Genomic DNA, 17,811 nt, shown 5'->3' with positions numbered 1-17,811 from the left:
GTAGAAAAGGAACTACTGCAAGGCCTATGTCTTGATATAAACAGCCTGGCCTTGATTTAGCAATAAACTACACCCAGGAATTAGTCTTTGTGTATATTCTGTAGGCAAAGCTTAATCTGTTTTGTACTTGTTCAAGGTCTTTGCAAAATGTGTAAAAGGCTCTCTTTGAGACTGAGGATATTGTTACTTTCCTGTGTCAGTAAAGAATATCCTGCTAATATTTCTGTTAATCAGCATTATACAGTTTAAACAGAAATTCACAGCTAAATGTGTGCACAGAGATATAAAACACACTACCAAAGGGCTTGGAAAGCACCCCACAACTGTTCTTGTTAGGGAAGCTGCTGGGGACCAGCTCTAGCAGTGATCAGGACTTGATAATCGTGAACATAATAGGTGATATAAAGAAGTTGTACAGGACAGCAGTTTGAATCTTTTTCTGAGCCTCTAGTAATATTTTATTTTTTACTGTGCTTGGGAGTTAGTGTATAGGAGAGAATATATTATGTATATCTCCCTCTTCCCAGGGCCAATGTGGGGAGTTTACCCACCAACCCCATAGCTCCCCAGAGTTTTCTTAAGTGTGGGCAGCAGGAAATATTAGGTAGAAGGATTTATATTGCAGACATAAACAGATAGAAAGTAAAGGATAGCCTTAAGAGAGCCCGGAACCTTTTCCAATGGGCCTTGACTCTCTTTGCCCCAGGGTATTTATAGAGACGCCAAGAGGTGGAGCAAAAGTCCTCCCCCAGCACAGCCAAGTGCAGACCATCTCAGACACCTGCACTCAGGCCCGTGGTCCTAATCATCCTCTATACGGACCTGCTGGGTAAAGCCCAAGGAACCTGAAAACCAGCTCCAACAGGCCACAGAATTTATTTTTATATCTTACAACAATGATTACATCAGTCTATATTTGCATTTCAAAAAATATCTAATCTGTAGCTATTTTCCCAACACGAATCAAAAAATCTTTAAAAAGTCATAATCATAAAATTTAATGATCACAGTTCCTGGAGCAAGTAGACAAAATGTAACTAGGGAAACAAAGGAGAAACCTTTAATATTTCCTCATAGTCACTATTGCCAGATAATTAGAATCTAAAAGACTAATTCTTAACTTATAACAAGCAAAACAAAAAATACTTATCAAATTATACTATAATCTATTTTAAACATTTACATGTATCCTAATTTATATGCCTATATAATTTCTTCAAAGTTCCTATCTTTCTTAATTTTATAATTTTCTAATGATTAACTCATGTGAAATCATATTCTTTTTCTTGAATCTTAGTTTTCAAATTTGCATTTTATATCTATAAAAGCACCAATATCTTCACTACAAAATAAGCAGAAAATGTCCCCAAACTCATTTGTAGGTTGTGGTGATAGTGTGTTCCCGAAAATATTGTGCACCCTAATAAATTTATCTGGGGTCAGCGAACAGAACAGCCACTAGAAATAAAGGCCAGAAAATGGTGATACACACACCTTTAATCCTAGCATTCCAAAGGCAGAGATTGGTCTGTATCTCTGTGAGTTCAAAGCCACACTGGAAACAGCCAGGCATGGTGACACACACCTTTAATCCCAGAAAATGATGGCAGAAAGCAGAAAGGTATATAAGGCATGAGAACCAGGAACTAGAGCTGTTTAAGCTTTTAGGCTTTTAGAAGCAGTTCAGCTGAGATTCATTCCAGATGAGGACTCAGAAGCTTCCAGTCTGAGGAAACAAGACCAGCTGAGGGATTGACAAGGTGAGGTTAGCTGTGGCCTGTTTTGTCTCTCTGAAGTTTCAACATTCACCCCAATACCTGGCTCCAGGTTCTTATTAATAAGACCTTTTAAGATTCATGTTACAGTGGGTTTTTTGTTTGTTTGTTTGTTTGTTTGTTTACTTTCTCAATCTTGATCTTCATCTCCATTCTGGGATCTAGTTATAACATCCTGTTCAGCCATTTCATCACTATTGATACTTTCAAATGTGTAGGTTTTATATTACTTTTTCAGTTAATTTATTCATCTTATTTCCTTTCCCAGACCATCTCAGACCATCGATATTTTGAGGGCAAAAGACAATAAGTCATTGAATCCAAAAACACTATACAAATGATTTTATTTTTTAAGTAATGAAACTAACGGAGGAAGGGAAGCTGTATTCACTCAACCAGAAACTGAAACGTTGTCACGCAACTACTTAACTAAATGGCATTTGGCACCACCAGGAAGCATAGAGGTGGCATCTGAGAAAGTTACAACAGAAAAGAACTGGTTTCCACAGCCTGGGACACCACAGCTTGCCAGGTGGGGCTCCCTCCCCATCGGGGTTTATAAGTCTGGTGGGTCTACTTGTCAGACACTAATTGTCACCTGCTCTCACCCCCATGGCCCTCAGCAGTCAAGTTACCTATTAAATTTGAAATTGGTTAGAAGCCCAAATGTGTGTGTATGATGTTGGTGCTGTTTAATGACTTATATGTCATGACCCAGAGCCCTTTTCAGCATGCTTTTCTAGCCTCTGCACTGTTTTTCTATTTTTAACATGAAATAAATGTATAAAAACATCAAAGAATAGCAACTATTATTTTAAAGATTCACAAACAAAATTTTATACTTAATGAAAATAAAAATAAATTCAATGCCATCAAAAATGTTTTCTTATGAACATTAAGTATCATTGTACAGTTTAATCTTCTATTTTTCTGAAAATGCTCTAGTGATGGCCTTGCTCATGGCTTCTTTGACATCCTTGTTCCTAAGACATGGGATTCAACATAGGAATAACTATGGTGTAAAACACAGCTACCATTTTCCCCTGCTCCACAGATTCCTCAGTTGGGCTTCTGAATACATGAAGAAAAGGGCTCCATAAAATATGGTGACAGCTCTAAACTGGGAGCCACATGTGGAAAAGGCTTTTCTCCTTCCTTCTGCAGAATGCAACTTTATGATGGCAATAAGGATGAATATATAAGAGACAATAATAACCAGTAAGGAGTAAGAGAAGTTGAGACCCGCTAAGGTGCACATGGTGTTTTCTTTAATGAAGGTCCCAGCACAGTCCATCTTGATGAGAGCTGGGTCTGCACAGTAGAAGTGGTAAATCTCAATGTTCCCACAGAAGTACAAACCATGAGTCCACAATGTAGAGATTAAACTGATAAAGAAGCCATAGATGTAAGGGAAGGAGATCAGTCATATACACACAGTCCAAGACATTCTGCTGCTAAAGAGCAGAGTGCTGGCTGCCAATTGCCATGTACCTGTCAAATGCCATCACTGCCAGGATGAAGACTTCCACATGGACAAAGGCAATGAAGAAGAAACACTGCACTACATACCCAGGGTAGGAGATGGTTTCACTTCAGACACTAGATTTTCCAACATTTAGGGGTGACATTAGAAGAGAACCACACATCTTCAAAAGACAGGTGACCGAGGAATAAATACATGGGTCTGCTGAGCTGAGGGCTGATCCTGATTAATACGATCATCCCAATGTTGCCAAGCAGAGTGACAATGAAGACCATCAACAAAACTATAAAAAAGAGGAGCTGCAGCTCAGGACGACTAGTCAACCCTAGAAGGATATATTCTGTTACATCAGTGAAACTGGGCATTTTCTTAAATCTCATCCAGAGACAAAAGGATTCAATTTAATAAAAGAAATAAAGCAGTAAGTACACATGTGGAATACAGACAATCCAGACATTTGTGTTGATATAACATTTTCCTAACTCATTTTCTTCATAGAGCACTGATGCCTTTATCTCTCTTCTCTTGCATATGCTATATTTCATAGTATTTTGTGCAATGCATGCATACATACATACATATATACATACATTATATTTTTTACACTAGAAGATCATAAAATACTATAATCACAATGTTCGGTTTTACTTGCTTAGAACAAACATTTTACATATCTATATATCTATATATTCTAATTCTGTGATTTATATAGAGTTTAGCCATACCTTAGAAATGCAACAAAAGATATTGCAAAATGAGAGTAAAATATAGACCTGACCTCTATTAGGTCTTTAAGTAGTAAATCTATTTATTTATTTATTTATCTATCTATCTATCTATTTATTTATTTATTTATTTATTTATTTATTTATTTATTACAAGACAGGGTTTCTGTGTGTAGCTTTGTGCCTTTCCTGGAACTCACTTGGTAGCCCAGGCTGGCCTCGAACTCACAGAGATCCGCCTGGCTCTGCCTCCAAGTGCTGGGATTACAGGCGTGTGCCACTGCTGCCTGGCATAACTTTATTTTTTAAAGAACCCTAAGACATTGAATATTTGTCCGTCATGTCTCCATTATAAACCAATCCATGAGAATCACCCCAAGTTTAATTTGCTCTCTTAATTTTAAATTTTGGAACTTAAAAAGGTAACTGTTTTTAATCAATCTTTGCCTTCTTTCATTTTTTTTGGGGGGGGGCGGGGGTTTGAGACAGGGTTTCCCTGTGTAGCTTTGCGCCTTTCCTGGAACTCACTTGATAGCCCAGGCTGGCCTCGAACTCACAGAGATCTACCCGGCTCTACCTTCCCAGTGCTGGGATTAAAGGTGTGTGCCTGCTCAGCCTGCCTTCTTTTATTTCAGTTAGAACTCTGAGTAACAAAAATATACATATATGCAATCACACTTAGTGAATGAAGAGGCCATGGATTTGAAGGAAAGTGGAGAGGTACTGGTATATGTGAGGGATTGGAGGGAGGAAAGGAAAGTGAGAAATGTTTTGATCATACTGTAAACTCAAAAGAAAGATAAAATGGAATTGAGTGTCCCTAATTACTATTCACTAATAAGTGTTTAGAATTTAGATTAATGGCATTTCTAAACTGTACCAGCAAGCTACAGAAATCTGTGGACTGTGTAGTAAAGGAGCTTCTATTTCTGACTATATAAGATTAAAGGACATTCCCTCTGAAGTTTATTTCTTTCTCTTAAAATAATGTTTTTATGGAGGACTAAATAAGACACAAGCAATGAGAATAAGTGTTTAAAACAGTGTAACACTGAGCGTTGTTAAGCAATACTGATTTATAAATCATCACCTCTCCTTAGTAGATCAGTAATCACTTCTGCTACGTCCCTACTATTAACCTTGCATTGAGCTCCCTACCCACAGGTTAATTTACTGCCGCCAATCCATCATTTAATCTAATATTGCTCTCTAACTTCAGTGTATGCAAATGGCATTATCTTTCCTAACAATATAAATTGAATATCATTGTGTTTAAAGCTAAGTTAACTTTAAAGCCATATTTAACTACTTACTTTGTTTATTTTAATGTTTTCCAGAAAACTCACTGGATCTCCTTCCATGCACCAGTAACAATCATTAATAGTGTATTTCTTGTGTAAAGAAATCATTTTCCTACTCATTTAGAATCTGTTCTCCTCCCCTTCTTCCACCCCACACTTCATGTTCCATCAATTCCTCCCACTTCTGATGAGAATTTATGTGATGGGTGAGTGACAGAGATAGAAAAAATAAGTATTTATTTTCTTCTTATGTTTCGAATGGTTGAAGTCAATAAAAAGTACACTATAGGCAGTAATTAGCAAACTATAAAAGACTAATAGATGGATTTTAAAACTGAATTCATAGAAGAAAGAAATCAAGACAAGTCTTTTAATACATCTTTACTTCACCAGAAGATATACATTAATCCTTTTGACCTTTTCCAAATAATTGACCATGCTACACATTTATAGCTGATAAAATTGTTTATCTTGTCTATCTGCTCAATTCAGGTACATTGAAAGTATTTTAATAATATTTCATACTTTGTAGGATATCACTGGTTTATTTACTACTGAACTTCTTATGTTTATATGAGCTTTTTAAAATTTTTTATTAATTAATTAACTAGTTTTTTTCCCAACACCATCACAGTCCCCTCACATCTCTCTCCACTCCTCTCAGTTCCTCCCCTCAATCTCCTCCCCATCCACTCTTGCTTCTTTCTATTCAGAAAAGTTCAGATCTCCCATGTATATTGCCTAGCCATGGCATATCAAGTTGCAGAAAGACTAGACATCTCCTCCCCTGTTAAGGATGGTTGAAGCCACCAGTAGGAGGAAAGGGTTCCAAAGGCAAGTAACAGAGTCAGAGACAGACCCTGCTCCCTCTGTTAGGAGTCCCACAAGAAGACTAAGCCACACAACTGCAACATGTGAACAAAGTGGGCAGGTCAGTCCCATGCATGTTTTCTGGTTGGTGGTTCAGTCTCTGACCCCAGATTAGCTGATTCTATGGGTTTCCTTGTGGTGGACAGAAACTGTTTTTATTTGCTCCTTTTTTACTTAAGGCAAATCAATACATGAAATAAAAGAAAAGAAAATGTGTGTGTTGTGCTTTTTATTATTTTTTATTTGCTGTTTAAAAATTCTGATTTGCTTTGATTTTTTGGCCATTTGTAGCTAAAGAGAGAGAAAAGGTACAGAGTTAGGTGGCTGGGGAGGTAGTGAGGGTCTGGGAGGAGTTTGGGAGGGGAAACTGTAATCAGAGTATATCATATGAAAGGAATGATTTTCAGAAACAAATTAAGTTAAAAGAAAGTGATGATAACAGGTTACTATTATCTAACTACTGAATGTATCAGTATGTCAAGACAAATGAAACATCTTGGGCTCCAATGAGCCTTCAAAATTTAGTTTTGTTCAAAGACCAGTTTGAACTGGAAACAAGAGATTAAATTACTGACGCCTTGATGAAACCTGCCTACATCTTTACCTGTGGTTTGGTATAGGAACAGGTGCCTAAGAGTTTGAGAATTTCCTTATTTGATAATTCTGGGAAACACCCTGGTGCATATCAAATCAGGCCGTCGCTGTACAAAGTGTCAGAGCTAATGCTTGAAGCTGCCAGCTCTTAGAGGCATCTGCAGAATTCAGTCTCTGACAGAGCAGAGATTTATACAAAATGGTGTCTCAGATTTTCTCCAGGCTAAATCTAAACAATTAAGATGAAGAGAAAACATGTTTTTTTGTTTGATTATTTTAAGGTCCCATGTTTTTTTGTTTTTTGTTTTGGCACTTTTTTGTTTTTGAGACAGGGTTTCTCTGTGTAGCTTTGTGCCTTTTCCTGGAACTTACTGGGTAGCCTGGTAGTAGTGCATGCCTTTAATCTCAGCACTTGAGAGGCAGAGCCAGGCGGATCTCTGTGAGTTCAAGGCTTTTTGACACTTCTTAATGTAATGTGAACAAAAACGTCATTCAACTTTGAACATTATGTTACTGATATCCTACAAATGCTACTACTGTATATAAGCTCAGTTCTGATTTGTGTATATGTGACAGAAAGACAGACAGATAAATTAATATTAGCACAAGTTTGAAAGAACCACAATATAAAAGAAGCATACTTCTTAATTACTGCTTGATAACACTCTGACAGGTTACTCGTGGTTTGCCTAGTTTATTTCTGTCCCAAACAAATTCTCATCCTTAGATTGGAGAAGCAGACCTAAAGAGCCATCCACAACACACTCCCATTATGCCTGAGAAGTTTATCCAACCCTCCCATTTAAAATTTTCATTTGTCTCTTGGTGATTGGATATGTGAACGTGGTTATTTAAATCATATCCATTCCCTGTCCTCCTATGACTCCTCTCTGTACACATCCTCCACAGAAGATCCTCAACAAGATAGTCTCTTTTTCCTCAGCATTTTAACGACAGTCCAGAGGGCTGACACTTTAGACTGGTTTTGCTGAAAAGTAAGCAAGTACAGATAAGCTGTGTGATGAACCTACCTGTACATGAAATATGAATGTTCTCAAGATCATTGTATCTGTCAGCATCAATGAGTAACTCGGACACATTTATAAGAACCTAAACTGCCTGTCATGTATACCTTACAGAAGGACCCAGAAGATTCAGTTAAAATGTTCCATATTACACACTCTATCTGCATATCAGAAAAGTAACCTCAAGAGATGAACAACTCTCAGTAGAATTAGAATGTTAAGGCTATGCTAACAGATTTTTCCCTTCTTATTTTAAAATGTTTTCTGTGAATCTTGATGGATATGTTGCATCCATGATAAAGGCCATAGTTTCCCATGTGCTGATACCAGAATTGAACCATTTGGCAGCATATATATTTTAATAAGCAGTACTTCATAATAAGCAAATCCAGTATATTTACTATTAGTGAAATCTGTTTCCCCATTTTTTTCTAATAAGAAATAGATTCTTTAAAAGAAGGTAATGGGACTGATGCAGTATCTCAGATGGTTAAGGACTTGCTTGCATTCATGAGGACCTGAGATCAGTCCTCAAAAGCCACATTGTTTAAAAATCAAGGTTGCAATAATTTGTATCTCATAGCTGTAAAAGACAAAGATGAGTGGATCCCTTAGACCCACTGGAGAGTAAATTTAGCACACTGTGTCATATTTTGTCCAGTGAGAAGGCCTATCCCAGAAAAAAATGATAGACAGCACCTGCAAAACAATACCTGAGACTGACCTCTGGTCTCCTCGTGCACATGCATACTAGCATGCACAAATACACGTACATAGAAGCACTCACAAGCACACATGTAATGAAAGACTAATGTAGGAGCCATTTTATACAACCACATGATTTGTTAACTTTGAGCTTCTTTTGTTTTGAAAGATTAATTTTATTTCTCCAAAACACAGCTTAATTCTTCAATGGATGTTGACAATTAATGGAATAAAATATCATTTTCATCAAATAATAATGCATGCTGTGGAAGAAAAGCCCTTGCAAACACTTTGAAAGCAGTACTGAAGAATTCAGTTGGCATTTTAACAGAGAAAAACTTTGGTAGGGTATAGCTATATTCTTTAATTTTATTATGTTTTTAATTGAAATAGAATTACATTGCTTTTTCCTCCCTTTCCCTTCTCCCCTACTCTCAAGTTGTTAACATTTTTGATCATCATATTATTATATATGATGTATATGTAGTATATATTATATACTGAGTCTGTTTTTGTTGTTTGTGTCCACTCTGCATTGGACAGGCAATAAGGGAGTTCATTACAGGGAAAGGCTAATTAATTCTCCTTCCAGTAGTCAACAGTTTCTATAGTTCTTTTTATAGGGGGGAGACCACCCAAAATCTCCCCCCTTCAGTGCTAACATGCCTGCTGATATTGCCATTGATCTGGTGTTTTTAATGGTTCATTCCCCAGACAGTGAAATCAAGGAGAGGACATGAACTTTAAGAGACAGAGTATAGAGGGAGTTCAATGAAGTTCCAGACATTTGCCCTTGAAAGAATATTATGACGCAACTCTCACCTTTCAATTTCCTCTGAGAGATGATTGACTCCTGATATGTTCTCTGCCAAGATGTGCTGTCTTAAAGAGTCTTAAAAAGAGCTTTGTCAATCACAGACTGCATCGTCTAAATCTATAACCAGAATAAACTTTCTGACAGTACAACTTGATGACCTCAGATATTGTATACAGACACCAAAGCAACCACAGCCATACATCTCAGATGTTTAGGCAGTATCTCACTGTCACCCTGGCCCAGAGTCCTTACTACCTCTTAACAGAAGCATGTCAGCCGGAGCCTTGGGGCTTTCAAGCCATTCTCTACCATGCCACCATGCCAACCTCTTTACTTTCTCTGTTGCTCTTGTCAGTGTCTGAGGGTTTAAAAAAAACAGGTTTGTTTATGTGTCTACCTGTCAGATTTACACACTCAGCAAATGACTGTTTCTGTTCTATTTGTTGATGAATTGAAATTTGTCATATATTGCATTAACATTAATATAAATTGAAGGATGAAATTCTTTTACATTTCATTTTCATTTAGTTAAAGTATACTTATATTATTTCCTCACTTCCTCCCGCTAAGTGCTCCCAGCCCCTTCCCAACTCAACTCACTCCCAAATTCATGGCCCCATTTTATTTAATTATTGCATATATATATATATATATATATATATATATATACACGTATGCACTTATTATGTATATATACATACATATATGTGTGTGTATTTATGTATTTCTGTATTATATATATATATATATTATGGATTATATATATCATGTGTGTCATATGTATGTATATGCATAAATATCAATATATATGCATGAATAAATACATAAATACCAACTCCTGAGTTCATTTAGTGTTGTGTGTTCAGGGTTGATCACTTGATATTGGCGAACCAATTAGGGGCTCATCCTGTGGAATGATTCCTCCTTTCTCAGTAGTCACTACAGGAAATTCTTTAGACAAATGGTATAAATCACTTTCTTCACATTAACAACTTGCAAAAAGCACATAATTTTAGGTAGGACCACTGATTACTCATTGCGTTGGAACCTGTAATGGAAATTGTATAGTTCAGTGGAAACTTGGGGTAAAGTAATTACAAAGATAAAACAAAACAAAAAATTAATCCAACTAGAAACAATTTTTATATTCACGTGGATCAAATTATTCAAAAATTGCAATCATATCATGAATTTAGTCCACAATGTGGTCACAATGAATATAGTTGCTGCTTGTTTTCAGAGTATTATTTCAAAGACATAATTATTACATATCCATAATAAAATTAGTTTTAATTAAAAGAAATACTCAAACATTCTATTGCAAAATAAAAAGGAATTGCTGCAGGGCAAGAGTGAAGGAATTATTAAAAAACACTAACACTTAAGTTTAATAAAAAGATACTACTAAATCAAGTTAGAAAAAAAAAGAAAGAAAAAAGAAAAAATTAGCCAGGTGGTGGTGGTGCATGCCTTTAATTCCAGCACTCGGGAGGTAGAACCAGGTGGATCTCTGTGAGTTCAAGGCCAGCCTGGGATACCAAGTTAGTTCCAGGAAGGGAGCAAAGCCACACAGAGAAACCCTGTCTCAAAAAAAAAAGAAAGAAAGAAAGAAAGAAAGAAAGAAAGAAAGAAAGAAAGAAAGAAAGAAAGAAAAAAGAAAAAAATCAAGTTCATGTTAAAAATAAGTAGAAGTAAATCATGGTTCAAAATGGGCTAATTCTTCAAAGAAATGAAGATAAGTTATTCTGTGTAAAGAATTAAGGGTGAAGTAGAAACAAAACAGACATTTATACTCATTTTATAAGAGTATTTGACATTTAAACATATATATATATATATATATTGCTTAGTCTTACTACAACTTGATATGCCATGTTTTGTTGAAACTCATCAGAAAACTGTCCTTCCCTAAACAGGAACAGGGAAGGAAGTGACATGGAACAGAGGGGGAGGACCTGGGAGGAAAGGAGGAAGGGGAAACTGCAGGGAATTATATGTATCTTTATTCACCAATAATTTTAAAATTAAGTTGAACTAAATTCATCCATTTGTATAAATGCATAGAAAAATTCTTCCAGAACACAAAATGTTTGAATCTGTGGTGTTTAACAATCAGCCCATCAATAAGGATCATTTTGTGTTGTAGAAACAAGCACACTCAAAAGACAGCAACTCTCCTACAAACTAAAGGCACCCTTCCTTACTAGTGTGTGTCTTAGAATCCTATGCCATATCTTATGACCAATCAGCCAAGATTGAAAATATTGATAGTCATCATGGCAAAGGACAAATGAGACACTAGAGAGAAAACAATGAGTGGAGTTAAGAGAGAAGTGACACATTCGAATTCCAATGTAATTCCTCTTCCAGAAGTAGCCACAAATCCAGGGGGGTGAAAGATAAAACTTCCTTGTGCAGTAAGTGCAAAGAACATAAAATAAGTGTGGAGCAAAAAGAGAGACAAATGCAGTTATGTGAAATTTTATAATCAAAATGTATGTTTGCATTTTAGAAAAGAATTAAACTTATTCAATCCCCTGCTCCCTATTGTCTTACAACACTCTAATTTATTGTCACTCTTTCATTGCCTGCAACTTAAAAAATAATAATACCTAGGAAAACTGCCAAGAATGCAAAAGAAAAATGGTTCTTTTTCAGAAAAATGCTCTTTTTGAAAATGCTGACAGTTCTTTTCTTATTGCTTCTTTCACATCTTTGTTCCTAAGGCTGTAAATCATGGGGTTCAACATGGGGATGACAGTGGTATAGAACACAGCAACCATCTTGCCTTGTTCCACAGATTCTTTGGAGGTGGGTCTGAGGTACATGAAAAAAAGAGTTGCGTAGAATATGATAACAGCTGTCAAATGGGAGCCACAGGTGGAGAAAGCCTTGCGCTTGCCTTCTGTTGCATTGATCCTCAGGATAGCAGGAAAAATATACAGATAGGAAGTGAGAATGATGAGCAGGGAGAGGGAGAGGTTGAAGCCAGCCACAACTAACATGGAGGTTTCTTTGTGGTAAGTGTCAGAGCAAGCCAACTTAATCAGTGGTGGGTCAGCACAGTAGAAGTGGTTGATTTTATTGTGGCCACAGAAAGCAAGATTGTAAGTCCACATGGTCTCCATCAGACCAGTGAGTGCCCCGTACACATAAGGCACTGTGACAAGGGATGTGCATACACTCCTGGACATCTTGCTACCATAAAGCAGAGGGTTGCAAATAGCCATGTACCTATCAAAGGCCATCAGAGCCAGGATGTAGAACTCAACATGGACCAAGGCAATGAAGAGGTAACACTGGACCAAGCATGCAGGGTAAGAAATAGTTTTCTTCTCCGAAAGGCAAATCTGGAGCATCTTTGGAGTCACGTTGGAGGAGAAGCACATATTCACAAAGGATAAGTGGCTTAGGAAAAAGTACATGGGAGTGTGAAGCCTAGCATTGGCCTGGATGAGCATGATCATGCCCAGGTTGCCTGCCACTGTGACCACATACACCACCAGAAACACCACAAAAAAGAGGATCTGAAGCTCCACCTGGCTGGTAAGTCCCAAGAGGATGAACTCTGTCACAGAGGTGAAGTTTCTCTTCATGATGGCCTGCAAGAAGAAATGGAAACTTTACGTTAGAACAGACATGCTGTGGCATGCCAACATTTAAATAGTTTCTCCTTCTGTGCTGACTCACTGATTAAGTTGGCTTGCCCTGACACATACTGCAAAAAGCAGTTCCATGTTTGTTGTGGCTGCCTTCAACCTCTCCCTCTCCCAGCTCTACAGAAATGTTTTCATTTTCCTTTTTCATTTTTTCTTTTCTTTTTCTATCACCTTTTTTCCTCTATCTCAGTAGACTCCAAACTGTTTAAAAAACACATTGACTACTGATTCTTAATCTATTTAATAGAGTAATCTTTTAATTATTTAATATTTTTCTCTTGAACTATAAATATTCTTAGTCTAAATCAGAATTCTTACCTAACACCATTTCTTCACTTTATATTTTAGTTTTAAACTTTATATCAATATCTAGTTCTAAGATTTTTTTCCAGTCATTGTAAATAGACAAATGATTTTTGCTACTTATGACATTTAATTTTCCAGGTAATTTTATTCAGAGTAGGAATAATGGTAAGACATTGCCTGATAGCATTGACTCTAGACCAAGACATGTAATATATTTATGCCATGTATATGAAGGTTACTTAAATTAAAACAATCTTAATTCTTTATAAAGTATAAAAGGTCAGTATGTTATATGTTCTAATTAGAGAAAAATACTTTTAAAGTGAACAATTAATTATAAATCCTACATTAATGGTTTTGGAAAGTTTCATAGTACTTTTTCAGTTAACTCAGTAAATATTATACAGGCTAATTATTCAAATATCAGACCTAGATTGGGATATAAAAATGACTTGGTGTAGGATGATCATCTGCAGTTGGGAATGCAGATGGATGCCTAGCAATCACTCAAATCACAGTCTGGGATTTCAGACTCTGGGTGAATCATTCAATTTTACCCCATAATCATACACATATTGCTTCTCAAAGTAAGAGCTGATCTTTAAAAAAAAATAGCTCACGGGGAAAGGAAAACAAAACTAAAACAAGCAAACACACACACACACACAAATGGCAATTCTTCATTTTTATTTAATTTCAAATTGGGTTTCCTACTGAGATCTGACTAACAGAATAAAACTCAGTGTGCAATTGTAATCTACTCCTCCATGACATAGGCTAAGGTATTTTCTTGCCTTTCTCTGGTTGTGATGGAAACATGATCCTGATTCATCCTCTATTACAAGGCCTAGGAAGACTCTTCAGAGAGCAAATGGGGCAGGCCAAGTGAATCAGATAATCTGCATTCTCCACTGAGTGTAACTAGCTCAGAACTTTATAAAAAGGAGAAATACTCTTCAAATTTTTCCCTAGTGGTTGTTACTTTGCTTTGCTTCAGCAGGAATTCATCTTATTATGTAACTAGTATAAGCACTGCAGGACTGAAGTTCATGATGTCAATAGAACTGACTGTAATTCAGATAAAACACTATGAAATGATTACTTTTGTTATTATTTACTTAATCCCTCATAGGTTGTACATAAAATATATAGTATAAAATAGTGTTCTGGCAATCCTCTTATCCCCCTGAAGTCTAACTCTGGAGACCTTTTTAAACTGTCTGAAACCGGCTTTGCATTATGACATTTAGAAATACAAAATGATGTGGCTCTGTTGCACAATGGCTAGCATATTGGACTTCTAGAAATACAAAATGTCCCTAACAAAAATTATGGAAAACAGGTGAAAGATATATATACACGTGTGTGTGTGTGTGTGTGTGTGTGTGTGTGTGTGTGTGTGCATTTATTTGACACAAGAAGAATAAATGTTGCAACTGAAACATTGAAAACATTCGTTCTTTAAATGCCCATCTACTCATGAACTACAAAGACTCTTCACATGCTGTTCTTCGACAATTAATACCCAGGTTCATCAGTCTTGCCTGTTTCCTCTTACATCTCTTTTTGTTCTATAACTTGTCTCCACTTTCTTTTTTCTCTGAAATGACCCATGAAACCTGCTATACATATTTCCATAAAATTTTGAGCTACTAATCTATTTCTAGTTCCTAATCTTACTTCTAGGCATATTTTTGTTTATGTACAAATTGAGGTATTTTGCAAACTAAGAAATGTTTACATAATAAGAGCCATCATCTTTATAATACTGAGTTTTCCTCTCTCTCCTTGCCAATTATTCTGAAAACTTACTTTGACAATGTATAGTGTATATATGCACACAACATAACATGTGTAAATATACATGTGTCCATATGTGCAGACATACAGTGTACAGGTTTGAATTATTTCATTATGTGTGCATGTATGTTCATGAGGTTAGGAAAGTGAAATGACTTTACAAAGGTTCATCAGTGTGTTTTGAGATGACTCACATCTTTAAACATCATTCTATTCAAAATATGTGCAGTAGCCACAGTACTGCACTCATCTCACAAACTCAAATCATTTTAGCAACTAAAAACATTTTACCAACATTGCAGGTGTGATATATATATATATATATATTGCTGTAGTTGTTGACAAATTTCTAAGAATCTGATTTCCTTGTTTAATAATGCTGTTGTAGGATTTTAATAGTTTACAAAGTATTTTATGATCTAACAATATGTAAAGTCTACAAAACCCTTATAGGGATTTTTAGCTTTTTTAGTTTCTTGCTTTCTTTCTTTCTTTCTTTCTTTCTTTCTTTCTTTCTTCTTCTTCTTCTTCTTCTTCTTCTTCTTCTTCTTCTTCTTCTTCTTCTTCTTCTCCTCCTTCTCCTCCTCCTCCTCCTCCTCCTCCTCCTCCTCCTCCTCCTTTCCTTTCTCTCACATATATATGATAGATAGATGATGATGATGATAAATAGATATAAATTTTATTTCAGCACTTATTTATTTAGAAACGGTCTCTCTACATAATACAGGCTGACCTTGAATTCACAATCTTCTCCTTGGCTTATGACTGTTTGTTTAATATTTGTAACAAACATTCCCAGATCTTGAGCTTCAGTACTATACTTACACATAGATACATGGAAATAAACATGATTATATAGTAGTTATCTAGCCATAATTACTTCTGTCAATAAATGCTTGTATTCCACGAAAAACAAAGTAACTCATAAAGCCACACTTTGGCTATTTTCTAATGACTTACTTGCAAATATCTATGGAAGTAGGGAAAACATATGGGCCTTCAAGACTAATAACTGAGGAAGATGTTTCTTATAGTTATAAAGTAGACTTCCTTTCCCTACAACATTAAAAATAGAAAATAACTGCAGTCAACAATCCCCCCAATTATAAGTCCCAGAAGACAGCTCAGGTAGTTTTAATCTTGGGATTAGGAAGAACTAAATCATCTCTTCAGGGACTCCCTCTGTCTTGGTTAGGATGTTATGACCACTGTCCTGCATGAGCTGGCACTGTATCATCAAACAACCAGAACAAGTGCAGGAAATACAAGTTCCTTTCAAAATTGCCATTCTGAGGCAATTTTAGCTTCTTGTTTTTGTTTTCTTGTTTTATAATGTTAAGTGTTTAGGAAAATGTAAGAACAAGTGAATGAAAATGGAAAAAAATTGAACAAGTTCAATTAATTGAGGAAATTTCTTAAATTTGTTGTTTTCCTAAGCCATGCTATACATTTCATAGTCACTGAATTTCACAGAGGTTATGTGTTCTTAATATATATGTCTAGTACAGCACCTTAATTTCATAACCAGCATACATAACACTCTTTACAAGACTAATAATAATGGAAACTCATTAAAGATCTTATATGTATCTTCAAACCATTTAATGAAGGAGCTAAGCTATTAAAAAATAATCATTTTTTTTTCTGTTGCAAAAGCTATTAGATGCACTGGCTGAAAAAGGAAAGCATATAGGACGGAGTGAGTTCTTTCCATTTCATAGGTAAACATCCACTAAAATGAATTTTAAAAAAAATTACACAATTACATCTAGACAAAACACTCAAACCAAAGAAAGTATTTTTGCCCCACAGAGTAGTTCTGGTTTTCTAAGCCAGTGGTTCTCAACCTGTTAGTTGTGACCCATTTGGGAGCCAAGTGACTTTTTCACAGGGTCACCTATGACCATTTGCATATCAGATATTTATATTACAATTCACAATAGTAGCAAAATCACAGTTATGAAGCAACAATGAAAATAAACTTATGATTGGGGTCACCACAACATGAGGAACTGTATTGAAGGGTCTCAGCATTGGGAAAGTTGAGAACCACTGTTATAAGCTATTTTTCTAGGTTCCTCACTTTTAAAGTATAACAATAAACACAGCCATCTATCCCTGGTAAGTTCCAGTTCAAAATCATGCAAATATCTGTGTCTATTAAAATATGGAAGTATTAAGCTTAAGTTATAGTGGGAATTCCTTGGAAACTTAGTGGAAGCACAGAAGTAGAGATCTTGAAAAAGAATAAAAATGACCTTAGGAAGAAGACTTCATATGCTAGATAGATGATGGCTGACAGCCTACAGTCATTGGTGCTCTCTTTGGAAACAAAAACATTTCTCTTTACAGAATTTTTTAGCCTCATTCATATCTAAAAAAATAACTCAAAGAACATTATCCTACCATTATTGCTTAGATTAAAACATGTATGTGATTTCTCATTTATGCTAAACAGATGAAGAGGAAATATATACATATAACATTCCATGTCCTTCTTATCTCATCCTGTCTCAATCATCTTTTCTTTCATTCTAATGTATGATTTGTGGATCAATCAAGTCATCCTTAATGCACTTCATGTATTTTTGACCTTATTCCTCATACTTGAAAATTTACACCCATATTTCACTACCCAGTTCAGCTGTTGTCTCCTCAAGATAAACACATTAAATTATTTAGAATATTAGTTTTTATAAACTATTACAAATTTATCTCTTACCCAAAATTCATAAATGATAAATGTGGGGG

At 35.7% G+C, this 17,811-nt stretch overlaps 1 protein-coding gene and 1 pseudogene across 1 annotated transcript; both read right to left on the bottom strand.

Annotated features, from left to right (window-relative positions):
• Positions 1–2,697: 2,697 nt before the first annotated feature.
• LOC118582594 lies at positions 2,698–3,623 on the bottom strand (annotated as a pseudogene).
• Positions 3,624–11,889: 8,266 nt separating this feature from the next.
• Positions 11,890–12,891, bottom strand: LOC118582593 (olfactory receptor 5M8-like). Its single transcript, XM_036185587.1, has one exon. It carries the CDS (start codon positions 12,889–12,891, stop codon positions 11,950–11,952), a length of 942 nt encoding a protein of 313 aa, XP_036041480.1. The 3' UTR covers positions 11,890–11,949.
• Between the last annotated feature and the right edge of the window lie 4,920 nt (positions 12,892–17,811).

This window comes from Onychomys torridus, chromosome 4 (genome assembly GCF_903995425.1).
Source record: "Onychomys torridus chromosome 4, mOncTor1.1, whole genome shotgun sequence".
In the NCBI taxonomy this organism is placed as follows: domain Eukaryota; kingdom Metazoa; phylum Chordata; class Mammalia; order Rodentia; family Cricetidae; genus Onychomys; species Onychomys torridus.
Note: the sequence above shows the minus strand (reverse complement) of the source record. Positions and strands in the feature narration are given on the sequence as shown.